General features: G+C 52.9%; 1 protein-coding gene across 4 annotated transcripts in view; it reads right to left on the bottom strand.

The window, feature by feature from the left end:
* Positions 1-573: 573 nt before the first annotated feature.
* Positions 574-25936, bottom strand: part of CRAMP1 (cramped chromatin regulator homolog 1) — a 59193-nt gene continuing 33830 nt past the window's right edge. For 2 of the 4 annotated variants that reach the window (XM_036826011.1, XM_036826013.1), the window contains 15 exons: positions 21018-21103; positions 20421-20544; positions 19502-19583; positions 17877-19028; positions 15340-15517; positions 13478-13659; positions 13316-13390; positions 11185-11266; positions 10189-10293; positions 9893-10071; positions 9073-9135; positions 8336-8567; positions 7377-7541; positions 6281-6426; positions 574-4490 (listed from right to left, as the gene is read on the bottom strand). In XM_036826011.1, the coding sequence (XP_036681906.1) occupies positions 4326-4490; positions 6281-6426; positions 7377-7541; positions 8336-8567; positions 9073-9135; positions 9893-10071; positions 10189-10293; positions 11185-11266; positions 13316-13390; positions 13478-13659; positions 15340-15517; positions 17877-19028; positions 19502-19583; positions 20421-20544; positions 21018-21103 (3016 nt within the window). In that variant the 3' untranslated portion in view covers positions 574-4325. The remainder of the gene's footprint in view (positions 4491-6280; positions 6427-7376; positions 7542-8335; positions 8568-9072; positions 9136-9892; positions 10072-10188; positions 10294-11184; positions 11267-13315; positions 13391-13477; positions 13660-15339; positions 15518-17876; positions 19029-19501; positions 19584-20420; positions 20545-21017; positions 21104-25936) is intronic. The other 2 variants (XM_036826014.1, XM_036826015.1) reach the window with 2 other exon arrangements.

Genomic DNA, 25936 nt, shown 5'->3' with positions numbered 1-25936 from the left:
CGCAGCCGATTGGTGAGAGCAGGTACCGCTCACGGCGCCGGGCGCCGCCATTGGGCAGTAACCCGGCGGGGAACGGCCCTCACCCCCCCCCCTCCCCCGAGGTGGGCGGGGTCGGGCACTATCCGGGCACCTGGCCGAAACTCCCCGCAGCCTCGCGGGGGCTTCCTGCCCGCCTCCCGGGTCTGCCGTGCCGGCGCCAAGCAGCACCGAGCTGGGTCCAGCCTGTCTGGAGACGCTTGGTTTTTGCCAGCCAGTCAATGGCACGTGGATACGTGGCCAAAGGAAACGGAATCGCAGTTCCTCTGTCCTGCACGTCGTGGGGGCAAGAACACTAACTCAGAAATGGGAAGCAAGGGATAAAGTGTGCCAGCTGTCTTGATTTATAGCTCAAAAAAACAAAACACATTCAGCAGTGTTTTGTTGCTCAGTTACACTGTGGACAGCCCATTGATTCCTCTGAGATCTCACCAGATGAGAGCCACTTGGGCTGTTTGCAAAGTGCACACTTAAAAAGAAAAAAGCAGAAACAGTAATTATTAGATCAAGTATTAGTATGTATTTATGCACAATAATAAAAACAGATTTACAAGTTGAACTGGAAATTTAAACATAAGAAGTTTAACAGCTTTTGTTTATTATATTAAATAACCAAACACCTTTTATTCCCAAAATTGGTAAAGAATAAATAATATAATTTACAATATGGTACAAAAAATAATCAGGAAGGACAGGCATTCTGCTTTATACATACACTGTATATGTATATTTATAATCTATAAAACAAATTCACATCTCAAACAAGCCGAAAACCTTAGATGATATGGCTTAACGATTATTATAAAAAACAGCAATAAGTTCTGCTGCCCAGAAGCTCTAGAGCCGGTTATCCTGTTACAGAACAAAGGGCATGGGCTACTGTAGTGCTTCCAAGACTTACCTCACCTAACACGACTTACAAGTTACTGTAGGATTAGGAGAGTTTTGACAAGTCAGGAAAGGTTTGCTGTGGGTTTCTTTTTTTCTTAAGACAAAGTGCCATATTACCTCCTAAATGCATCTGATAGATCTCAATGTTAAAAGAAAAAGAAAAAGCAACTGCTGTTTTCCTCCTCCACTTGTTTCAAGTGTCTTTTATTATATGACTGTTCTTTGTACACGTTTGGATTCAATGGTGTGATCTACTTAAAGATGCTATTAAACTGAAAAGACACCACCAGTAATGAGGCTATGGTACAAGAATACTAGAGAATGGGACTGAGGTGGGAAAGCAAGTGGATCAACCAATGAAATGGTTCCAAATATCCCCACTCCCTGAGCAAGTACCCTATGCCCAGAAGACACAGAGGGATGAGACAAATGCCATCACGAACCTTATGTGGAATCACGAACTTCAACTTGCCTCTGCACCTTCTGAAGAATGGAATGCTCATCACTGGATATTCACAATGAAGAATCAAGGCAAAAACAACTCCCTTGAGACTGAAGATATTCAGTCTCAATCTTTAGAAGAGATGAATCAGCAAAAAGATCCCTGACAACGTTAGAGTGACTAGGGGAAGATTTTTCTGAGAAACTGACCTGGTCTTAATCACAACATGCTCAAATGCACAAAGGAAGCCACAGGTGTATACTGACACTATCACAACTTCCGCTGGAAGGGCAGAGGGAGACGCAGAAGTGGGAGGCGTCTCTGCTTGGGTCTTCTGAAAAATTCCAGCCTTTAACATAACAGTTGCTTATTTTCATACATGTATAATCATTTAGGCTGGGAGAAAAGGCATCCATCATTTTAATGCTACAGACGACACCATTTTTCCTTAATATGGCAAGCAAATGCTAATACCTGTCTGGTTGCTAGAGAAGCAGGGTTCTCTGAAGTCATGTCAGCTTTATTACAGGTGAGAAGAGTCAGTCCACTCTCCTCCGCAACTCACCTCCCCACTGGATGACACTGACCAGTCAGCTACTCCCAAATGGAGTCTATGTGGGAGACCCAAGAGGGAGGTGCTGCTGAATAAAGGGCCAACAAAGTCTTATCCAGATCTCCAGAGTTTTCCTCCTGCTGGACGTCCACCAGGTGACAGGTGCCAACCTACCAACCAGACTACTGTGGGGTGTCCCCTGATGGATAAGCAGCTCGGGATCACTACTGTCCCTGGCGCAGTGCACACTGCCATTGGGCACTGCCCCCGGCATTGATGCGGTAATGCTACTTGGCATCTCTGGTCCCAGACAGTGGGAATACAAGAAAGCTGGCAGTGGCCTAACCTTGGCCTGACCCACTGTGGATCTAACCGGGTCGGATGTCCAGAGACAGACCCACTGATCTTGTTTGGCTCAATAAGGTGCTAATTTCAGGAAGCTGATACATTGATCACAAAACACAAGCTAGTTTAAAGAGACTCTGGACTCAAATACTGCTGTCTATCTCTCTTAAAGTGGTACCACATCCCTTTCTTTCAGACCTCCAGAGCTTTGGGACTGTTTTCTCAAGAGCCCAGGAGGGCTGCCCACACAGGCTTTTCTTAGTGATGTTTGTGCCTAAATCCAGATCTGAAAGAGGGAGGCCACATGACAGGCAAGAGCTCTGAGGAAAGCTGGAGAGGAAGGAAGGAAGCTACCGCCTGGAAGCCACTGTCCTGCTTCCTCTGCGGCTTGGAGGAGACAACCCAGCCTGTAGCCTGGAGCAGCCGACCACTCTGGGGAGGCGGCAGGATCAAGAGCAGCCCCTCTGCTTGTACTTGAGAAGGACCTTCCCCTCTCCTTGCACACTGGCTCATCTCTTTGCGGGGGGTGGCGGGTGGGCGGGCAGGGGGAGGAACCAGAGGAGAGGGCCCAGCTGGCCTCGAAGGCTGCCGGTCCACAGTGAGCTGGGAGAGAGGCAAGGTGATGAACACTAACAGTGGTGGGCTGGGGCGGATTCAAGAAGCCACACTGACTGCGGCTGCCGGGCGGGGGTAAGCAGCAGGTGGGGTGGTGCCCCAAAACCACAGCACTGGTGCCCAGCCACACGGGGTGTGCCTGGATGGTGGTTTGTGTGCTTGGCCCCGCAAGGCTGAGAAGGCAGAGGAGCTGTGTTAACTCCATTCTGGGGAAAGACTGGATGTTGCACTACCCAAGATGGTGACGGCTGGTCATCCAAGGAGGCTCAAGGAGCACACCAGAGGGATGTGGGTTCAGCGCACTCTGACTGCGCGTGATGTCTGACCCTTGCCTGGATTCCCTGAACAGGAGGAAGAGAAACAGGAGACCATGAGGCAGAAATACAAGCAAGGGATTATACATATGCATTGGGGCATACTCTGCACTGATGCCAAGGAAAGGAAGAGAGAACTTTCCCTGCAAATGGCGTCTGTCCAAAATGCTAGGCAGGAATATGTTAGAAGTTCAAGATCATCAGGAAAGTCTTATCTGTAGTCAAATGAGCACTTGGGGATCACCCTAAAGAGAGAAATAACATCTCAGATCACCGAGAAGAGACTTGCAGATAGACGCGGGGAAGAAACCAACTAAACAGGAACGCTGTTCTTCCTCTCCAATGTCTCCTAATTCTCAAAATACGAGAAAAACATTTTCTGACCAGCTTAGCGGGATTTTTTTAAAAGTCCACACAACCCGCGTAAGACATGATTCTTTTCCCCCTTCCTGTTGAGTCAGTCAGAACAAAAGCTCCAGATGAGGAAGCACTAGGCCATGGTCAGGATTTCTGGGGAGGTGGCACCAGTTGTGCTGCCCCGGGACCCTCCCACTGCCCCGTGATTGGAGTGTCTTCTGCAGTGTCCGCTGTCTCAGGTCATGCCCAGCTGTCCTCCCCGTCCTCGCACTGCAGAGGGAACAACCGGAGCAGGGAGTTGGTTTGCCGCAAAGAACGCAGCAGTGCCCTGGAGCCTCCCTGCAGAGAGCGGGAGGTCACAGCTCCCAGGCCATAACGACGACAGCCAGGCCCACCACTCCTTTCTCTCAGAAAGAAAATGCCCTGGAACGTCTGACACAACAACCGAGGCAGAAGCGTGGGTACCGCGCAGACCCTAACACATGCTCCTGGCAGGGGGTGGCTCCGACACCAGGGCCACGTCTGACACTGGCCTTGCCGAGGACGCTCCCTCATCGCCTGGCCACCACTGCCTCGGCCTGCTGGGACATGGCTGTCTGCATGTTGCACATTCTGGGTGCAGAGGTGCCTCTGTTCAGACTGTCTCCTGGGAGTCCGGGCTTGATTTATGTTTTCTCTCTTCTAAAGAGGGCTACCCCTATGACGCTCGAGGACCACCAACCCTGTAAGCTGTCCTCCACAACCTCCGGGCTGCCCTAGCCATGAGGCACAGTCACTGGGACAGGTCACCGACCGGGGGGCCACCTCCACCGCCATCAAACAGAACCTCTCGGCGGCCAGGCTCAGCGATGGACAGCTCTTGGGCCAGATCGTTGAACCGGGATATGTAATCGATGCTGTTTTCGTTCATCATGCACACCAGCTGGGAATCCACAACCTATGGGAGAGGACACGGGGAGACGAGTGAGCAGGCAGCTGGCCACCACGGCCAGACTTAAGTGCAACTCCCTCTACAATGAGGGTGAGAGTCCCCCTGGCAGCCACATCACAGTGGCCCCCGCACTCCAGGGACAACCTCAGAATCACCTCCGTCACTGCGAACACTCGCTCTGTGGAGAAGTACGCACTGTGAGCCCGGCCGCCCAGCTGTCGGGTCAGAGTGGTGGGTCCCCGGGAAGGACGGTCAGTGGACAGAGAGGCAGAGGGAAGGCAGCAGAACTAGGGACTGTGGGGTGGCCTGAAGGAGACAGAAGCGGAGGAGGGAGTTTGCCACAGGCTTGCGTGTCAGAGGAGGGCTTTCTGAGGCGGGGTGTGAGCAGAACTGTGGGAGCAAGTCATGTAAAGGCACGAGGGAAGCACATTCCCGTGAGAAGAAACAGCAGGTGCAAAGGCCCTAAGGTGGGAACAGCCGGCTGTTCAAGAAAACAAGAAAGATGGTGGATGTGAGTGAGTAAGGCAGAGAGTACAGGAGACCAGAGTGTGCACAGTGGGGCCTCATGCATCAGGACTGTCCTGTGGGCAGAGCCAGGGAGTTTACTGTCTCCTCCCGCACTGGACCGGACTGTCAGCCTCATGAGGATAGGGCCTTTAATTTGTCCATTCTGGGCCTGTAGCAGTGCCTGGCATCTAGTAGGCCCTCAATTAATATTCATTAACTGCTTGATGTAATGAACAAATACAAATGAGAAGCCTTCGGAAAATTCTGAGTAGAGCATGGGATGAACTGAACTTTAAACTTTTTACTACAAGAAATTTCAAAAAAACTGAAATTTGTTTTCAAAATCCCCTCGGATCTCGAGATTCACGTCCGGACACTGAGACGCTGAGGCGTCCTGGGAAGCAGCTGTGTGAGCTTTGTTTGATCCAGGCTCCCCCCGAGCATCCACTATGAAATGCTCGAGGGCCCCCAACAAGTGCCTCGACAGCCCAGGGAGCCGGTGTTGAGGAGATGCTGCTCTAGGACTTCAGCAATGAGCTGGGGGCCGGCCAGGGGCATTCTAGACTTAGGTTCTCCCCTCAGCACAGCCTCTGTCTAAACTCCTACAGTACCTGTTACTTCACACCTGGAGTCTTAGTTAAATGTACCTGTCTTCACTCCCTCAGCCCTACTTGCCCACAGACACCACTCAAACCTAGTGGGATGGAGGCCTGGGTGGTTGTGTGAGGCGGCGGCCTGGACAAAGAAAAGAGGGATGCTGCATTCCAGGCAGAACACGGGGGAGACACACTGCCACAGCATGACTCCCGGGTCATCACGTGATCGCAGAGGAGCCTCTGCAGAAGCCCTCCCCCCATTCGGCAGGTCAGCCACGAGCAACGACACCAAGGTGCGGCTCAAGGGTCCCCTCTGTCAGGTGGCAGCAACGATGGCACTGCCACTACCGCCTCTTCTCCTCCGCAGATCAGGAGACTGAACAGGGGGACGCAGAGTCCCTGCCCGAGGTCACACAGCTGGTGGAGGACACACAAGACCCAGAGCTGCCTTCAGAGCCCCGGGCTCAGCCGTGACTCAGCGTCTGTCACCTGCCGCCAGCGGGACAAATGCCGGCCCAGCACTGGCAGAGATTCCCTCTCAGGAGCAGTCAGAGGCTGGGCTCTGTCCATGACGGCTCCTGACGTGTAAGTCTTGGCGAGCAGTTCTGAGTAACCACACGGGTCTGCCGGAGGGTCTGGCAGCTCTGGGATGGAGGCTGGCACCCAGGCTTGGGGGAAAGGTCGTGCGCTTACCTCGGCGACATCAGCCAGGGACCGGGACACAAACGAGTCGCGAGAGTTGCCATCCAGCAGGCTGGGGCCCAGAAGGGAGGTGCCGCTGTTGGTCCCGACGGGAGTTGGCAGCATCTTCCGGCTCTTCTCTGGGGAGATGAAGCTCGCTGCAGAGAGGAAGGAGAGGCCCTGAGCCGGCTAGGCCTGGGCTGGTCCAGGGAGGCCAGGCCAGGCCCTGCGGGCATCTCGCTGCTCGCGTGGGCACGGTGCTCCAGACGGAGGCATCAGGCCATACCTGCCTTTCCTCCCATGGTGAGCCTTGGACAGTCCCCTGCAGCCTGGGAAAGTCTATCTCATTTTTCTAGCGGCCCCACAGTATTCCACTGTCTGGTTACCACCCCTACCTCAATGTAAGGTTGTTTCCAATTTCTCATGATTTCTGTTCGACTTTGCAGAGCCTGCACTGCTCTCTGTGACTTTCTGAGCAGGAAGTGCGTATTGGGGGCTGGCTCCCCCACACCACCCAGACCAGAGCCCCGGCTTGTTCGGGGCCGTCAGGTGTGGTGCCCCCACATGGTGCTGACCCAGTTGGTCAGCAAACAGCATGCCCCGTGCCAGGGTGCACACCCTGGCTGCTCTCTACAAATACAAAGTGCACGGACCCCAGATGTGCCTCAGAAGCTCCTCTGTGCAGGAAACCGAAGCTGGTGCGTCTTTCCCTAATAGCCCCTTCCCATCCCACAGGCACCAGTGGCGACGAGGATGAACACATCCTGTGAAGGCTCCAATCTGTCCTTGCCGTGCCACCACAGAACAGAAAGAGGGGAGCAAAGAGGGCGCAACACACCGGCTCCTTCCACCCTGCCCTTGGCAGTGAGCCTGGGAGGAGGAGCACAAGGGACTGACTGCAGGATGGACGTGGCCATGGTTACGGGGTTTACACATCTGCCAAAGCCTAGTGACCTGCACACTGGGGCCTGGGCACTTTCCCACATGTAACTGATGCAGAAAAAAACCCTAAATACCAAGGAACAGCCCTGGAGGGGCTCTCTGCCAGGAGCGTGGAGAGTCCAGACTCTGGCTCTGCTCGTTCTGGCTGCCCTCCACAGAGACTCACCAAACAAGCTGCTGAGTGAGGAGTCCGTGGGGTCGCTGGGGCACCACTGGGGGTCGTGGGTCGGGGAGGCGATCCAGTCTGGCTGGGGGCTGCTGGACGGGGAGGGGAGACTCTTGGAACTGTCACTGCCGTTCAGTTTTGCTGGAGAAAGAGGGACTCCTTCACCTGTCAACCAAAATCTGGGGTCAGAGCCGGCACGTGGGGTGAACAGCCCCACTTCCCCCACCTGCCACCAAGAAGGCCACGGAGTGGCGTGGCACGCGCTGCTGAACTGGGAGGCCCAGGACCCCACTGGGCCCCCAAACAGCAGGGAACCATGCCCATCTTCAGAGAATGACACTGGCCACAGCGGATGGAGGCAGGCCCCGTGCTGAGGGAGTCACCTACACCCTCTCCTGCTGCTGACGACAGCCCTGCAAGATGTCCGCGGCTCCCAACACACTGCTAAGGAGAACAGGCTCTAACAAGCCGGTGACCAGCCCACGGCCACACGCTGCCAGCTATTAGCTCTGAATCCACGGCCTGAACTCTACCAGCTGGCGCCCACCATACCGCTGCCCCACAGCACCGTCCCCACAGGCTGGGGGAGCCAAGGCCCACAGGTACCAGTCCAACCCCTCCTAAAACCCACAACCCCGCAGGCGTCCAACCCAGGTTCAGAACCGACAAGGAGATGGCCCCGCCTGATCCCCAGGCTGGAGATGCCTCGTGGGCCCGCTCTATCTCCCAAGGCCAGGGGCAGCCCCGCCAGACCAAGAACAGGCTCAGGTCCTGTACGGGCCTTGTCCGCCTGCGCTGCCCCTGCCAAGGCTGGGCAGTGCCTTGTAGGTGCAGAGGCTCAACTCCCAGGACAGCTGGACAGCAAGGTGCTTGGAGGCTGGCAAACACTCAGGTGGGAGGTCAAGGCCCCTGGGAGAACTGACTCCAGGAGGGCTGTGCAGAGGCACCCTGCTCCTTACTGTACTGGCCGGAGCTGATGGCGATCTCGATGATGGAGTCGCTGATCTGCGTGGCGGGCTCTCCCTGAGAGAGCACGTCCTCAGGCGGGCCGGGCAGGGAGATGTCCAGCAGAGCAGAGACGTTGGGCGGAGAGAGCCGGGTGCTGGAGGCCTCCGACGAGGGCAGCGGTGTGGAGAGCCCATTGTGGAGAGGAGCCTTGGACAGCTCGGATAAGGAGAGAACGGGCGAGTTCTGTGGAGACAGATACTGTTGAGACACGACAGAGCAGACAGTCCATACCAAGCAATGAAAAAGCAACCTTGGTCCTGCAGAGCAGTGACTGAGTGACGGGGACACCAACAGAGAGGCAGTGACCCCAGCGGTCACTCATCCTTCCAGCGAGAAACACACTCAGGGAACTTCCTTCTCCTGAAACCCTCGAGGGATGGCCCAGTTGGGAGGCCGGGCCGAGGTGGCCTGGATCTGCTTCCACCCCCAGCTGACGACCTTCTCCTCCCCGGCCCAGAAAACTTAGTCCTTCCAGAACTGTGTCTCAATCAGTCAGCCCGAGAGGGGAGAAGGGAAGCCTGAGATGGGAGCCGCGTGTGCACCAAGGAGGCAAGGTGCGGGGAAGGACGGCCGCTGGACATCATGAGGAGGAAGCCCGGGCCCACGAGCAGGACAACGAGGGTGGGGCCTGGCGCTGGACGAGGTCCTGGGGCAGCTACTTTGCTCAGCAGCCAACAGCACACTCTACCTGGAAACCGTCTGCCACCGTCTCCTGCCTCGAGGGGACACTGATGAACGGGTCGCTCGTGCCCTACGAGAACACCAGGAATATGCCAGTGAGCGCTGGCCCGGCACCTGGCTCCTGAGGAGAGCCGCTCCACCCCACGGCTCCTAACAGGCAGGAGCACGGGGGTGTAGGCTAGAGAGCTCTCCCTGGGAGCACAGGAAAGCCCACTGCTCTCAGAATGTGCACCCCCCTGCCCCTGAACTTGAGACCATTTGTCAATTCACAGTCAACTCCAGTCCTAGCAAGAGGTCGACCTCAGGGTCCTCAGGCAGGACTGGGCTCTGCAGTCCTAAGTGGCTGCCTGCCCTGCCCACCTCAGGCAGCCCTCAAACAGGTGGGGGAACCAGAGGAGCTGCAGTGCCAGCAGGGCTGCAGAGCAGGGCCCGCTGAGGCAGCACCCGAGTAGCAGGGAGTCAGGGGTGGACTGACAGCCAACTTGGTGACATTGCTGTTCAGGCCGGCTACCTACCCTGCGGGCAGACCTCCTGTTCAGGCTGGCTACCTTCACTGCGGGCAGACCTCCATGCCCGTCTTAGTTGCGGATTCCCTGGGTCACATGGCAAGCCCACCACACCCGCTGCGCCACATGGTCTCATTAAGGCTGAGACTTCCCTGTTCAGTGACTCTCCTCTCGCTCAGCAGGCCCGTCCCCTCCAGAGGCAGAGCTGGAGTCCAGCACGACCTCAGCTCATGGCCTTGGCTTTCAAACCAGGACTCGAGATTGACCATCCCATCCCAGAAGCTGGTGGCAGCTCAGAGAAGCCCTTCTAAACACACTCACCCCTACAGCGGGGATGGGGTCTCCATTCTGGTGGGTGCCGGTGGAGTCCTGCCCCGAGACAGTCACCGTCACTTCATCTGAAGACAGCGGAGAGATGCCAGACAAGCCGTCGGCATCCAGGACGGGGAGGGGGCTCCCAGGGATGATGCCGGCGCTTTTAGCTGCTAAGTCGATAGCGCCTGGCAACAGAAGCAACGTGCAAGTCTTTGTCTCCTGACGTCCTGAAACCCGCCCCAGAGGGGACAGCCCATGTGCAGGCCTCATTTTCATGCCAGGGCAGAGTCGCAGAGACTTACTGGCCAGGTGGCCTGGGGCCTGGGGTGGCAGAACCTTGGGCACAATCGGCCGGGACAGAGCCGCTTTGGTCAGGGAGGACTGAATGGGCCGGAAGGAGCCTCTCCCTGTGAGGACGAGAGTGGAAGCAGACGCGTCAGGCACACGAGCTGATGGCCTCTTGCCACACGGCGGGGGCTGCATGCGCTCCCCTTCACGGCCACCGTCCAGATCATGGAAGCCGAGCTGGAAACCACCAAACGTCCCAACACTTGCTAACTTGGGGAAGTCAATGGTCATACAGGGCCCCGGCGGGGAGAAAGCACTGTCGCCCGTGACAGCGGCACCACTGCACTTCCTGGGGGCTGCTGAATGGCTGCGGTCACTACTGTCAGCCCACGGGAACAGCCCTTTAAGGGTGTGTCACACCTGAGCTGAGCTACAGGCTCCTCTGAGGGGGTCAGAGCACCAGACTAGGATCAATGTGCTGCCTCTGCAACCTGGCTCCTTCCTGGCAGGCTTTCTGCCATTGAAAAGTAGGTGTGAGAATGAGCAATTGTCTGGGTCTTATGAAAATCAAGACGGATAAAAAGGTAAGTCATGGAATGTGTGTTTCACTGAAGGAGTCTCACTATATAAGATTTACTGCAAAGAGCGAGGGCCCCACTGAGCTTACAGATCCGTGAAAGCGTGAGTCGCACACCCTAAGGACATGTCTGTCCCATAAAACGCCTGACAAGAAGACGTCACGGATGGGGTGGACCACAGACCCTTCTCTTAAACTGAACCGAGCAGAGCACCCCAACCAGGGACGTCTGAGCCCACCTTGGGAGGAAGCTGCCTGTGGACCACCAGTCAGGGGTCCACACCTGCCCGCACCGCTGCCCATGTTGATAGAGCGGACCCAGGAAGGCTTGAAATGTCACTCAAAGAGCCATAGGAACAAATGCCTGCAATTCCCAAAGACGGGGCCACGCACGTAAGGAGCGAAAGCTTCCCTGAGAAGCCCCGGCACTTACCAGTTATGGAAGAATTCGACAGGATGGAGAAGGAACAGACATTGTGGGACTGGTTTTCAGACGGTCTAGGAAGCAGTGTTCTCTGTGGAGGGAAAATTGGCAATATTCAGGTGATGGAAAGACCCCAATACCGAAAATCATCCAGGAAACTAGTGCTGGATTGTAAAGGAATGTTCTAGAGAAGAGGAAGCTGAGTGTAACCAGATGGGGGTTCTGGTTCTAGAGTTGCTGACACAAGGGCTTCCAAGACAGTCTGAGGATGGCTGTGCTCTGTAGACCCCAGACCCCTAAACACTGGGTCCTCTCTGAAAAGAACCCAGGGAATTGAAGCTTCCCAGGGAAAACTGGGGGAATGTCAGAACAATCCACCTTTTATCTAGAACATCTGGATTTGGCTGGAACGCAACTAGTCCTATAAATATTTATAACCACTCAATGTGGACTGTTACGAGATACCCCTTGTTTGGGTGAAGAAAATCAAGTTGCCGCCTGTATCGCAGGGGGCCAAGGCCATGCGGCCCTCTACCCCATCCACGGTCTGGTGCCTACTCCTCCCTGTCACACGCCCAGGGCTCCCATGTGTGAACCATCAGGTCCCAGTGTGCTCAGGGCGCCTTCATGGTGTGACGACTACCACCTAAGAGGAAATGGAGTTCACTGCCGACACTGTTAGCTGTTGAGGTGAAACACTGACAGAAAGTATCTCTCAGGCCGGAAGTGTCCAGAGGCACTGCAGCTCTGGGCGCACAGCTGGGCTCTCGCCCCACTGGGGCTCCCCAAGGGTCTGCCACGTGCCGCAAGGCGGCAGGGTGACTGTACACGAGGTGACAGGCACTGGTGTCCCCTGCCAGCCTCAGGCCTCTTTGAAAGAGCCAGGTGGGGAGATCCTTCTTTAGGCTCTGGGCCTCACGGTCTCTGTCACAGCTACTCAAGTCCACCCCGGTGGTGTGAAAGCAGCCATGGACAGCAGGGAAATGAAGTACCGTGGCCACATGCCAATGAAACTTTTTATAAAAACAGTAAATGAAAGAACCACATATGAAGTGTGATTCCATTTATGTGAAATTATGCGATCCCTAGAGACAGGAAGTGGCTCAAGGGCTGGGGAAGGGGCGGTCCAGGTAACGGGCCGGGCTTCTGTTTGGGGTGATGACAATGTTCTGGAATGACACAGCGGTGGGGGCTGCACACCCCTGTGAATATACTAAAAACCCTGAACTGTACGCTTTAAACAGGTAGGCTTCATGGTATGTGAATTATATATCAATAAAGCTGTTTACAAACAAAACAACAACAGGCAGCTGAGGACACCCTGGCTGCGACCCTGGGCTGTGGGGTATCCTCTCAGCCAGGGAGTGTGCTCCCATGCCCAGGGCAGACGGTTAATGTATTTAACAAAATATACCAAAATTAAATGCCCTAACGTTGAATTAGCCTGCACAAAAAAACCCGTGGGACTTGGAATAAATTTTCCTTCCTGAGATCTGTCATGCAATCTCTCATTTCTAAATAAATTACTTCCAAGAGAGGAAGAGATTTCTGAGTCTAACAAAAGGAGACCTATGCATTAATTCAAAAACATTCATAAATTTCCAGGCCCATAGTTATTTCAGAATTTCAGCTTCAGCTCTGTTATCTTTTTACCTCCAAATAAAAATGCCCTCTTTCTCCTGTGCCTCTGATCCCTGGATCACCCCTCGGGGTCTGCAGGTGGCATTCACGGGTCCTCCCAGAGTTCATTACCAGCTTGGGAGAGGTCTGGCCTCTGGCCAATCCATATACCTTGCCAACTGCTTCCATTTACTACATACTTATAAATAGATGTTCTGAGAGTCCTCACATATATTCCAATCTGGGACATCCTTGAAACCCAAACCCCTAGAACTTTCTGTCTTTTTTGCAAGCGGTTTTCATGCTGTACCAAGATTACCTTTATTTTCAGGTACAGTTAGGGTCACTGTTACTACTTTATCCTGTTAAGAAAAAGAAAAGAAGGGGCAGGGATTCTCCCCACTTCACATGAAAACCTGAGACACAGGAAGACACTAGCGTATCCTGGGCAGCTCAGCCAGTGGGAGGGAGAGGCCAGCCCTTGAGGCCAGGCACACGCAGATGTGGATGGGCTCCTGACCTGGACCACCAATGGCTTCCGCAGGTGCCGGTTCCGCAGCTTCCTGGGCTTTGGCAGGAAAAAATCCGACTGCATCTGTGAGGAAGACAATACTGACCCTGAGAGTGTTTTCTCCACACACATGGGGCAGCCCAGCAGCAGGGAGGCGTGGGCCCCACTTACGCTGATGGAGTTCAGATGCTGACGGAACGTCAATTCTGTTTCCTTGTTGGGAGAGAAGAGCTTCCCGTGTCGGCTGTTGGGCGGCAACGTTGTTGGGACGGCAAAAAGGCCACCATCTGAGTCACTGCTTCCGGCACTGGAGGGACCGGCCACCAAGAGGGGCCTCGGGGGGTTTCTCAAACCTAGGGAAGGAGAAGGGAGAACAGATACAATGGCGCTCACCCAGCAACGCCTCCAGCATGGGAGGGGTTCCACTGGGAAGAAAATCAGAAAGGAATCCTTGACGACCTCTGTGGTGTCCTTAAAGGGAACTTCCTATATCTCAGTGCTGTAAAAACCTGCTTTTCTCCCTTTCTCCCTGAAATTCTAGTTCCCACCATGTAAGCAGATCAGAGCTTTCCTTGATCTCTGATGATCTCAGTGGGAAGGGCAGATTCACCTTCAAAGACTTTTCAGAGCTAGAAGAACCTTCCAGATCATCTAGTGCAGACCAGAGGTCAGCAAACGTTCTCTGGACATGGACAGACAACAAAAGTCAGCCTCGAGGGCCTCACAGTCTCTGTTGAACTCAGCTCTACGGCTGCAGCACAAAGGCAGCCACGTGAGCCAGTGGATGTGGCCATGTGCCAATAAAACTTCATTTACAACAAGCAAGCTGTGGACCACGGTCTGCTGATCCTTGGTCTAAATCTCTAATTATACAAAAAACAGACCTAGAGATAAAAAGACAGAAAATATTTATTTAGGAACTACTATCTGGGGACTCTCCTTGCTGTTTTCATCATCATAGGCGCTGCTGCAAAGCACCCTCACTTCACGGTAGGGACGGGTCCCCTTTCTTTATTCTTTATTTGCAAATCTGTGAAGTTAAATCAACACGCACAGAGTCCAGAGACCAGGTCTTCTAAGCACCTGTCTGGATTCTAGCACTGCAGGCTCACTGGACTAAAAGCATCCGCGATTGAGGAAGAGTGTGGACATTTAAGAGTTCACAGAGTTACAAAACTTTAAAGCCAGAGGGAGGGGGCAAAGACTATACAGGCTCCCAGCTAGCCCACCACCGGTTGACGCCTGAGGAACGTGCCTTTGCCTTAAAGACAACCGATTCAGAGTCTGCTGCTGCCCCCTCGTGAGCCATGGCAAGGAAACAGGATAAAGGTCAGGAGGGAAATGGAAAACAAGAACTGCAGGAGGTGGGGAGCCTGACACCACAGCAGCCTTATTCTTTAAAATTCATGCAGAATTAACGATTCTAGCCATGACAATCTGTTTTATTAAAAAAAAAAATACTAAGCAAGTAAATGGATGACTCAAAGAAACGAGTCATGTTTATCCTAGGGTTATGTGCCACGTAACCCAAAAAAGGACGCTGAATTTAAATTACTTCCCAGATACAACCGTGGACCAGCAGGTAAGCCCATCTCTCTTTCTAAGACTTGTGTTCAACTGCTGGGGAATCCTTTAACTGAAGGTTTCTTTATTCTAATACTTTAGATGTAAAGAAAAACAGTCCCTCTAAGACTCAGAAAGAACCAACCTTTCTCATGCTTTAAGCCACCAACTCGGCATGATATGGAGGCTGCTGCTGACCTCACAAAGCCAGATCCCCCAAAGTGACCAGACTGGCAAGGGTCCCCCATGTTTCCTGTCGGCTCCTGCACCCAGGACCCCAGAGCCTCTGTGACGGGCCCTGTGCTCACCCTCCCCTCGAGGAGGCAGTGATTTCTGTATCCCACACCATCCGCTGGACTGCGGCTGACTGAGTGGAGCGAGGCCTCAGGCAGCCCGGAGCTCTCGGCTCTGTGCAGCCCGCAACGCCCAGCAAGGATCCAGGAGGCCACCTGTGGCCATCTGAGCCTCACCTGAGGAGCAAGGTGCGGAGCTGGGAGAGAAGGTCTTGCTGTGACGGAGGGCAGTCTGGTTTCGAGGGCAGCGTGGGCTGCGGGAGCTGACAGTCACCACCTTCCCCGGGGGCGTCGTCGACTGCTCCTCCTGGGCAGGCCTCACTGAGGCCGTGGAGCCAGTGTTCACTTCTGGAGCCTGGGACAGAAACGGGCCAAAACATTGGCCAAACTCAGCACGGAACAACGCTTGTGGAGTGTGACGGGACAGCAAAGGGCCCAGGGTCACACTCCATGATGCACAGGTTGGTGCCCCAGGCCCTCAGGGGAATAACCGCTGTCCTCCAGGAGCCCTTCTGTGTTCACTGCCGCGGTAGCACGGAGAGGACGTCCCCCTGCACCGTAACGGGAGGGGAGGCTGAGCGGCAAGTGACAGGGACTCTCCTTCTTAAAGCTTCTTCTGATTGTGAGTCAGAGGAAGAAAATACAGATTAATTTCTAAAATCAAACACAATCACAGCCAAGGAGTCCTCTGCTTAGTCAAAACCTCCACCTCAGGGGTTTCATGGGCCCCTACCTGAGGCCGCTGCCTCCACTCGCCTGGCTGTCACCAAGTGTTGGGGTCCTCGGCCATAGAGGCACCCCTTCTACTCACCTGTTCTCTCCCATGACTCCACCGTCCTGCCCCGCCTCCTCAGTTCTCCCCAGCACCCACTCCCCATGCTCTCACCCAGCCCCACCTACCCTGCACCTCTTCCTGTGTCTCCCATGCCTTTCGCCCTGGCCTGACCCACCTTCTCTTTTCCCTGGGACCCCTGCTGTGTCCCTTCCTACTCCATTCATTGGATCTCGACACCCCCACCTCCCACCTGAGTGCCCGCCAACCTCCCCGGGGCGGGGCGGCCATCGGCTGCACTTGTTTGTCAGCGTCCCACCTACAGAGAAATCGCAGGGAGGGGCCGCCTGGCCAGGCAGGCCATCCCTAATTCAAGGTCCTGTATCTCTCCTGGGGACTTGAGCAAGCGATTCTCACACCTGGGCTGCATCAGAATCACCAGGCAGGGCGTGGGAGTGGGGGGTGTCTCGTCAAAACAGTCTCCTGGGCTGCAAGAACCGGCATCCCTAACGAGTTCCCAGGTGATGCCAAGGCTGCTGACCGGGGACCCCGCTTCAGGAGCCACAGATCTGAGCGCCCTGCTGTGCATCCTCTGCACTGCCAACTTGCTCCACTCTCCTCTCCCAGTTGAGGCCGAGGCCAAGGCCAGCACCTCGGCCGTGTTCCAGAACTCCCACCTCCTCAGGAGCCAGCCTGGTCCGGCCTCCTTCCCTAGGGGTCTGGACATGCTCCGGTCTCCCCCGTCTCCGCTCCTGACCCCTCCAAAAGCCAAACTTGAACAAGTGTTTTAAACTCATCACCTCTGTCCGGTCACTGCAATACTGCCCACGCCTGCCCGCAGGTCACATTCACACCTGAATCCAAAGTCCACTGCTGGCCCTTGGGCCCCACCCACCCCCACGAGAGCCGGTCCCACGTGGCACTCATTCCCCACCATGAGCTCTGCTGAGTGCCGCCGGAAGATGGTGGGCAGGAGCCCAGGGCAGAGGCTCCGGGAAATGGGGCAGAACACAGACCACGTGCTGTCTGCCCCGGGGAGCAGGAGGCGGGTACATGTCACAGTGGTGACATGGGCGCACCTCGAGTTTGGTTCTGACTGTGACCCGAGCCCCACTCCTGTGAGGCCACCACGCTGAGCTTCGGCGTCTCCTCCTGGAACTTGTGAGCCTCACCTTCCAGTGCACACGCCCTTTTTGGGATCGACCTGCCTCAGGACGCTGCTCTCGTGCCCAGAGAGCGGACTAGACTTTCCGGTTGCAGCACCTTCCAGCCCACGTGTGGGCTCTGCTGGCCGGCCTTCCAGGAGCGGGGGTGGGGGGGCAGTTACAAGCCGTGGCCAGGCCCACTGGCCGGGTGCCCTTTCCCTGGGCCATGGCAGCCACTGCCCCCCACAGGAGCCTCTCAAGGAACCTGAGACCACTCCAACCAGCCACCTCTCCACAGGGTCTCCTGGGCGCAGCCCACCCAGCGCAGCCCCTCCCAGCTCCACTCCCTGCACCCAGGCTGCACCCCCACTGGCCTCCAAGGATGGCCTTTCCAAAGCACACACTCGACCTCGCCATTCCTGCTGCAGAAACCTGCAACGCTCCCAGCCCAGCTCGGCTCCTGGCCATGGCTGCCACCTCACCTCTGCGCCTCTGTCCCAGGCTCTGTCCCCTCAGCCCACACACTTGGGCTCAGTGGCATCTCTGGAGCCGGGCAAGGTGCAGCCCATGTGAGCCCCACGGGACGAGGGCCTGCACTGCAGGGAACCGGAGCCCCAACCACGTGCTCTGTGCAGCCCACTCCAGGGAACGAAAGGCGACCCCCAGACCACCTCCTCCAAGGAGCCCGCAGGGCCCCAGACCACCTGCCACAAGGCCGGTCTTTCCTCTCTGGACCCCAGCCACCCAGCCGCGAGCCCTTGGGGGGCCAAAAGGGCAGTGCTCCGACCCACACTTACCAGCCTGGGGTTGACCTCGGTGGAGATGAGCTTCAGGAGGCAGCTGAGGAGGCGCTGCCTGTGGAAGCTGTTAGGTGGGGAGCCGGTGCGGGAGCCCTGGGTCTGGCCCTCAGGGCCCAGCACTGCCAGCCAATCGTACTCCAGCTGCAGCTTGTTGGGCTTGCCCATCATGAGGTAGACTTCGGCCAGCGTGAGGCTTTCAGAGGTCTGCAGGTTCCAGCCCTCCTCGCGGAGCTGCTGGGCGAACCGGCTGGCAGGGATGTCCTTCGGAGGCTTGGCGGCAGGCTGACCCTGAGGTGGTGGGGGGTCCAAGGGGCTCGCCTTCTCCTGGGGTTCCTCCGCAGGTGCGTCTGCCAAGTCTTTAGTGCAAACGTCCGGCTGGAGCCCGGGGCTAGGCTGAGGCTCTGGGCCGGGCGGGACGCGGACAGGGGATGGTGCCCTGGCCCGGGCGAGGTCGGCCACCTCTGCGCTGCTGGGGACGAGGGTCTCTGGGGAGGGGCACCCTGAGGGCCGTGAGTCTACGCAGCGGCATTGCTCAGGGATGATGAGGTCCTGACAGGACTTCATGTAGCGGGGGAAGGGGTCGAGGAGGGAGAGCTCATCTTCCAGGTCTGGGAGCTGGCCACAGGCACACGCCAGGGCCCCGGGTTCTCGGGCAGGGCCGTCCCCACCCTCTGCAGCAGCGGCCGCAGGGGTCTTCTCAAGCCGTCCCCCAGCATCCTGGAGCCCAGGGGGAAGCCTGTCGGAGGCGTCCGGGCTGCTGAAACTTGCAGCGGCCCCCTCCCCAGGGGCACTTTCAGGGGAACTCTCCCCGGAGCTCTGCAAAGCATCAGTGGAGGGAGCGGGCCGCCCCCCGCCCTTGGCCTCGGCGCCGCCCCGTGGGCACTTCAGCTGGCCCCTGGCTGTGCCCTGCCCGCTCTGGATGCCCAGGATCTGGGCTGGGGGCAGCGTGTGGGTGTCCTTGGTGCTCTGCTTGCACCGGCCGCCCTCCTGCCAGTGCACCGTGCAGAAGGCCTTTGAGTGCACCACTCGGGCCACGCCCGGCAGCGGGGTCAGGGTGCAGTTCTCCCCCGGGAACAGGTGCAGTGCCACCTTCTCCTGCGATGGCTCCGTGAACGAGTCCTGCAGCTGCTGCTCCTCAAACATCTTCCGCTGAGCGCACCGTCAAGGAACCACCTGCAGCAGCTCACACCCTGAGGTCCAACGGGTAGACACGACAGGTACTTCCTTCTTTCCGGGCTCCACACCCAACACTCACCCTCCTAGCTGGGAACTGGGCAAGGGCTACAAGCCAGCCAAGGACACGAAGATGTAGGTGTGGGGCTGTCCTCGGTCACTTTGTTCAACCTGCTGGCAGGGATGCTTCGGCCACACCCTGTGGGCCAGATGGCCGCCACTTACAGCAAGGACGGCTGCTGTGACAGAGTTCTAACACTGCAAGGAGGTCAAAAAGGGGGTTCAGAGAATGAGGGGCTGTGGGTTTTAGTTCTGGTTCTACACCATCTCATGGCACAGCTGCTACACGCCTGGGGGCCCCGCTGCAATTCCAGGACTGAGAAGGAGACTTCACTCTCAGGCAGCAGGTGCTGCGGAGCCCGGGTGTGGCTTTAGTAGGAAAAGGATACAACTCGCACTTCATGAAGTGCCCACTTCTGCTTCAGGAACTCGATGAGGCTGGAGACCTTTCGATGGAGCTCCACGATCATCCTACAGAGAAAAGACAGATGGGGAATGGGAGGCTGGGACGTGGGGGTACCTTCTAGGAGCCCTAGAGGCTGCAGCAGGAAGATGATGCCTGGGGGTCTCGAGGCCAGAGCCATAATGTCCGTGCAGAGCCGTTGGCTCTTTTTCTAAAAACTAACTCTTTAATTTGAGATAACAGGAGACTCATGAGAAACTGCAAGAAAAAGTAACAGAGATCCTGAGTGCCCTTTACAGTATGAGGTCTCAACCAGGACAGGAGCCTTGGTACAACACACCCTTCTCTTCTACCAGCCCCCTGTGGGGTCAAGAGGGTGGGTCTAGACTCAATTAAACCCAAGAAAATAAAAATACACATGGAAGGAATGAAGTCCTGATGCAGGCTACGACACGGATGAACCCTGAAACCATGATGCTCACTGAGAGAAGCCAGACAGAAAGGACCAGTATATGATCCTATTTACATGAAATGTCAGAACGGGCAAATCTATAGGGCCAGAAAGTAGACCAGTGGTGCCCTGGGGAGTGGGAGGAGGATGTACAGTGAGTGTTTAGTGGGCATGGGGTTTCCTTTCAGGGGGCTGAAAATTTCTGGAACTAGAGAGAGGTCATAGTTGTACAACACTGTGAAGGTACCCAATACCCCTGAACCGGGCCCCTTAAAAGGGCTCACAGTTAATTCCGTATTATGTGAATTTTACCTGAATCTAAAGGCATCCCCCACACTACCCCCAGGTGGTGTCAGAGTACTGGAGTGGCGTCTGCTGCTCACCCAGGGACCCAACACCGCCCCTCCAGCCCCGTCCCTCACAGCTCGCTCCCCCAAAACGCACAGCGTGTTACCTGAGCCGCGGGTTCTGTGCGAGGCTCTGTACGCGGGCCCAGGCATGGTTGTTCCGTGGCTGCAGCTCTACGGGGACTTTCAGGGGCAGGCGCACTGGCTTCTGGTCCTCTTCGTCACTCAAGCCTGCGACAGGAAGGGGCCGTGAGAGCCTGGCACAGACGGACCTTGATGAGAAGGTGAAGTCCTCGGCTAGACAGCTAAGGGACCCAGAGAGGAGCAAGGGGCAAACAGCCCTCAGTGAAAGTGGGACTGGCAGGAGCCCCAGCAAGGACCTGGTCTAAAGGTGCCAGCGTAGCCAGCTGCACATCTGCTACACCAGAGCCACGGACCAGCCATGGGAGACTCGCCCTGACACCTCGGATGCTCCGTTTGAGGACAGCTGGGACTTCTGAGCTGGACTTGACTCACGAGAGGACACACCGCTATGACACGGGGTTTCGGGTCCAGGAGCTGCCTGCTGGCAGGACTGGATCACGCAGGCTCAGCCGCCGTGTTCCAGCTCAGCCTGGCCATCACTAAATGGAGCCAGACAGCGAGCCTCCCTGATGGGAGTGAGCCCCAGGTGCGCAGCCCAGCCCAGCCCGCGTCTGACATACCGTCCGGGTCACAGAGCTTCTTCAGGGCACGGCACATGGGCGCTTTGATCCGCAGGTTCCTCCCTTTGTACCGGACTGTGGTGGCCCTGGGAGAGGAGTGTTAAAGAAGCGCTGAGGCCTCTAAATGAACAGTCACTCCCACCCCGCGCAGTAACTAAGGGCCCCAGCTAAGCAACCACCCTGGCCTCCAGGGCTCATGCTCGGCCCCACGAGGGGACCCCACACGTCCCCAAGAAGCTCCTGGGATCGTAGGCAGATGCGCATGACAAACGACAGAGCTGACTCTGGACCCTCCCGAGCACGCATCACGCTGCAAAGAGGGCACCTGCTGTTCAGGACGTACCCTGCCCTCCTGCCTGGCAACCCCGAGAGCCCTCTCACTGGAGCCCCAGTCGGACGTCAGAAGGAATGCCCCTTCCCCTCCTCCAGGTCCCCAGAGCAGAAGGGCTCACCCACCTCTACATGACCTCTCAACCCGCCCCTAGGTGACCACCTCTGCAGGTCAGTGACATTCCCTAGTCAGTCCCTCTGCAAACCACACTAGGGGAGCCCGGAGAGGACGGGACACTGGAGGCCAGCAGGCATGAGTGCAACATGCTTGTGCTCCCCCCACTGATCTGCAGGCAGGCCCAGAATCAGGAGGGCCTGCCCTAAATCTGTCACAGCTATGGGTGACACTCTACCTGAATACTGCTGTGACAGTAACTTATATAATGTTAGGATTACATAAATTAAAGAAATACTACTATTAACTAATGAAAGGAATATAAAAACCATAAAAAATAGCTCCCTCTAAGAAACACACTTGGAGTGCTTTGGGAATACTCAATAAAGGTAGATTGTTTTTTTAAAAGATGGCAGACAAATTGTGAGCAAGACAACTATGAAAAATGACAGGGAAGGACCCTGCAGTCCCACTGCTTTGAGAGCCTACATTCTTGTTCCACTTGAAAACAGGAAATCACAAATGATGCATCTTGGCTAGAGCTTCCAAATAAAAACACCACAGAACTCCGAGGAGCAAGCCACCAAGAAAAGGTGTTGGCCAGCCACCAAATGGTTGGTGAACAAACCTAAGTTTATGTTTTACGAAAGGTTCAAGGTCCGTCTATACTGTTTTTATGACTCTGCTTTGTTTTTTACCTGTTTTTTAAAAATCGAATTACAATATTGTGTTAGTTTCAGATGTACAGCAAAGTGATCCTGTTATACACATATATATCCTTTTTTGATTCTTACAGTATATTTCAATACTATAAAATATTGAATATAGTTCCCTCCGCTATACAGTAAACCCTTCTCTACTTTATATATGGTAACGTGGATCTGTTAATCCCAAACTCTTAATTTATCCCTCCACCCCACCCCCCTGCCTCTGGTAACCATAAGTTTGTTTTCTACGTCTGTCTGTTTCTGTATTGTAAATAAGTTCATTCGTACTATTTTTTAGATTCCACATACGTCAGAGAATGTTTTGTCTATGTTCTCTTCTAGGAGTTTTATGGTGTCGTGTCTTATATTTAAGTTTTTAAGCCATTTTGAATTTGTTTTTGTGTATGGTGGGAAGGAGTGTTCTAACTTCATTGATTTACATGTGGCTGTCCAGCTTTCCCAACACCACTTGCTATAGAGACTGTCTTTTCTCTATTGCGTATTCTTGCCTCCTTTGTCAAAGATTAATTGACCATAGGTGTGTGGGTTTACTTATAGGTTCTCCATTCTATTCCATTGATCTATATGTCTGCTTTTGTGCCAATACTACACTGTTTTGATTACTGTAGCTCTGTAGTATTGTCTGAAGTCTGGAAGAGTTATGACTCCAGCTTTGTTTTTTTTCCTCAGGATTGCTTTGGCAATTCTGGGTCTTCTGTGCTTCCATGTAAATTTTAGGATTATTTGTTCTAGCTCTGTGAAAAATGTCGTGGGTAATTTGATAGGGATCACAATAAATCTATAGATTGGTTTGCACAGTATGGCCATTTTAACTATATTAATTCTTCCAATCCAAGAGCATGGGATAACTTTCCATTTTCTTGAATCATTTTTTATTTGCTTTATCAGTGTTTTATAGTTTTCAACATATAAGTTTTTCACCTCCTTGGTCAGGTTTATTCCTAAGTTTTTTTTTTTTTTGGTGGGAGGGGTGCGATTTTAAACACGATTTTTTTTTTTACTTTCTCTTTCTGATATTTCATTGTTAGGGTAAAGAAATGCAACAGATTTCTGTATATTAATCTTGTATCCTGCTACCTTCCTGAATTCATTTATCAGTTATAATAGTTGTTTTTTTTTTTTCATTTGTCAGTTCTAATAGTTTTTGTGCTGAGCCTTTAGGGTCTTCTACACAGAGAATCATGTCATCTGCATATAATGACAATTTTACCTCTTCTAATCTGGATACCTTTTATTTCTTTTTCTTGTCCGACTGCTGTGGCTAGGACTTACAATACTATGTTAAGTAAAAGTGGTGAGAGTGGGCATCCTTGTCTTGTTCCAGAATTTAGCAGAAAGGCATTCAGCTTTTCGCCGTTTGGTATTATGCTGGCTGTGGGTTTGTCATAAATGGTTTTTATTATGTTGAGATATGTTCCCTCTATACCCACTTTGGTGAGAGTCAAATGCTTTTTCTGCATCTAGTGAGATGATCATGTGGTTTTTTTCTTTTCTTTTGTTGATGTGGGGAATTGCAGATTGATTCGCATATGTTGAACCATCCTGTGACCCTGGGATGAATCCAACTTGATGGTGACGTATGATCATTTTTATGTGTTGCTGGATTCAGTTTGCTCATATTTTGCTGAGAGTTTCTGCATCTAAATTTATCAAAGATACTGGCCTGTAATTTTCTTTTTTGGTAGTGTCTTTGTCTGGTTTTGGTATCAGAGTGATGGTGGCTTCATAGATTGACTTTGGAAGTGTTCCCTCTTCTTCAATCTTTTAGAAGCATTTGAGAAGAATAGGTCTAAGTTCTTTGTATGTTTGGTAGAATCCCCCAGTGAAGCCATCTGGTCCTGCACTTTTGTTTTCAAGGAGCTTTTTTATTACAGATTCTATTTCACTTCCACTGATTGGTCTGTTCAAATTATCTGTTTCTTCTTGATTCAGTTTTGGTGGGCTATGTATACCTAGAAACTTGTCCATTTCTTCTAGGTTGTCTATTTTGTTGGAATGTACTTTTCATAACATTTTTTAATGATTTTTTATACTTCTGAGGTATCAGTTGTTATTTCTCCTCTTTCATTTCTTATTTTATTTGGCTCCCCTCTCTTTTCTTCTTGGTGAGTCTGCCAGAGGTTTGTCAATCTTGTTTGTCCTTTAAAAAAAAACTGCTCTTGGTTTTATTGATTTTTTTTTTCTATTTTTAAATCTCCATTTACTTCCTCTCTGATCTTTATTATTCCTTTCTTTTGCTGACTTTAGGTTTTGTTTGTTCTTCTTTTTCTAATTCTTTCAGGTGGTACATTAGGTTTACTTGGGATTTTTCTTGTTTTCTGAGGAGAGCCTGTATCACTATGAACTTTTCAGGACTGCTTTTGCTATAGATTTTGTATGGTTGTGTTTTCATTGTCTTGAGGGTTTTTTTAATTGTTTTTTTGTTTTTCCTCTTTGATTTCATCATTGACCCACTGGTTATTTAATAGCATGTTCTTTAGTCTCCGTGTAATCTTTTTTTTCTCATTTCTCTTTCTGTGGTTGATTTCTAATTTCATGCTGTTGTGGTCAGAAAAGATGCTTGAAATAATTTCTATTCTCTTAAATTTGTTGAGGCTTGTTTTGTGTCCTACTACGTGGTCTATCCTAGAGAATGTTCTATGTACACTTAAAAAGAATGTATATTCTGGTTTTTTTTTTTTTAATGTAAGGCCCTGTAGATATCAATCAAGTCTAACTGTTCTATTGTGTCATTTAGGATCTCTGTTGCCTTACTGATTTTCTGTCTGGAAGATCTGCCCATTGATGTCAGTGGGGTGTTAAAGTCTCCTACTATTATTGTACTCCCATCAATTTCTCCCTTTGTGTCTGTTAGTATTTGTTTTATGTATACAGGTGCTCCTATATTAGGTGCATATATATGTTAATGACTGTGAGATCCCCTTCTCGTACTGATCCTTTTATCGCTATATAGTGTCCTTCTTTCTCTCTCTTTATGGTCTTTTTTGGCTGCGCCATGTGGCTTGTGGGATCTTAGTTCCTCAACCAGGGATTGAACCTGGGCCACAGCAGTGAAAGCACCGAGTCCTAGCCAATGGACAGCCAGGGAATTCCCTATGGCCTTTGTTTTAAAGTCTACTTTGTCTGATATGAGTATCGCTATCCCTGCTTTCCTGTCATTTCCATTTGCATGAAATACCTTTTTCCATTCCCTCACTTTCAATCTATAACGTGTCTTTCTCTCTAAAGTGGGCAGTCTGTTGTAGGCTCTTGTTTTATTATCCAATCTGCCACTCTGTGTCTTTTGATGAGAACATTTAGTCCATTGACATTTAAAGTAATTACTGACAAGTATGTATTTATTGCCATTTTAAACACTGTTTTCCAGTTGACTTTGTATTTCTTTGTTCTTTTCTTATTTTCGTTTTTCCTTTTGTGGCTTGATGGTTTTCTTTTGTATCATTCTTGAGTTCCTTTCTGTTTGGTTTTTGTGAATATACTGCATGTTTTCGATTTGTGGTTACCCTGGTTTTCAAGTATGTTAACCCATAACTGTATCTACTTGCTTTAAACTGGTAGCCATAGAAGCTCAAACACATTCTAAAAGATCCACATTTTCTTACTTTCCTCCCCCATATTTTGTGATTGTGAGGTATTATTTTACATCTTCATTTTACTTTATCCTTTTGCTGTTCATTGTAGTTATAATCGCTTTCATAGAATTTTTTTTATTGTTTTTTAAATCTATGTGCTGGTGGGACTTCCCT

The sequence above is a fragment of the Balaenoptera musculus genome, chromosome 15 (genome assembly GCF_009873245.2).
Source record: "Balaenoptera musculus isolate JJ_BM4_2016_0621 chromosome 15, mBalMus1.pri.v3, whole genome shotgun sequence".
Lineage (NCBI taxonomy): Eukaryota > Metazoa > Chordata > Mammalia > Artiodactyla > Balaenopteridae > Balaenoptera > Balaenoptera musculus.
Note: the sequence above shows the minus strand (reverse complement) of the source record. Positions and strands in the feature narration are given on the sequence as shown.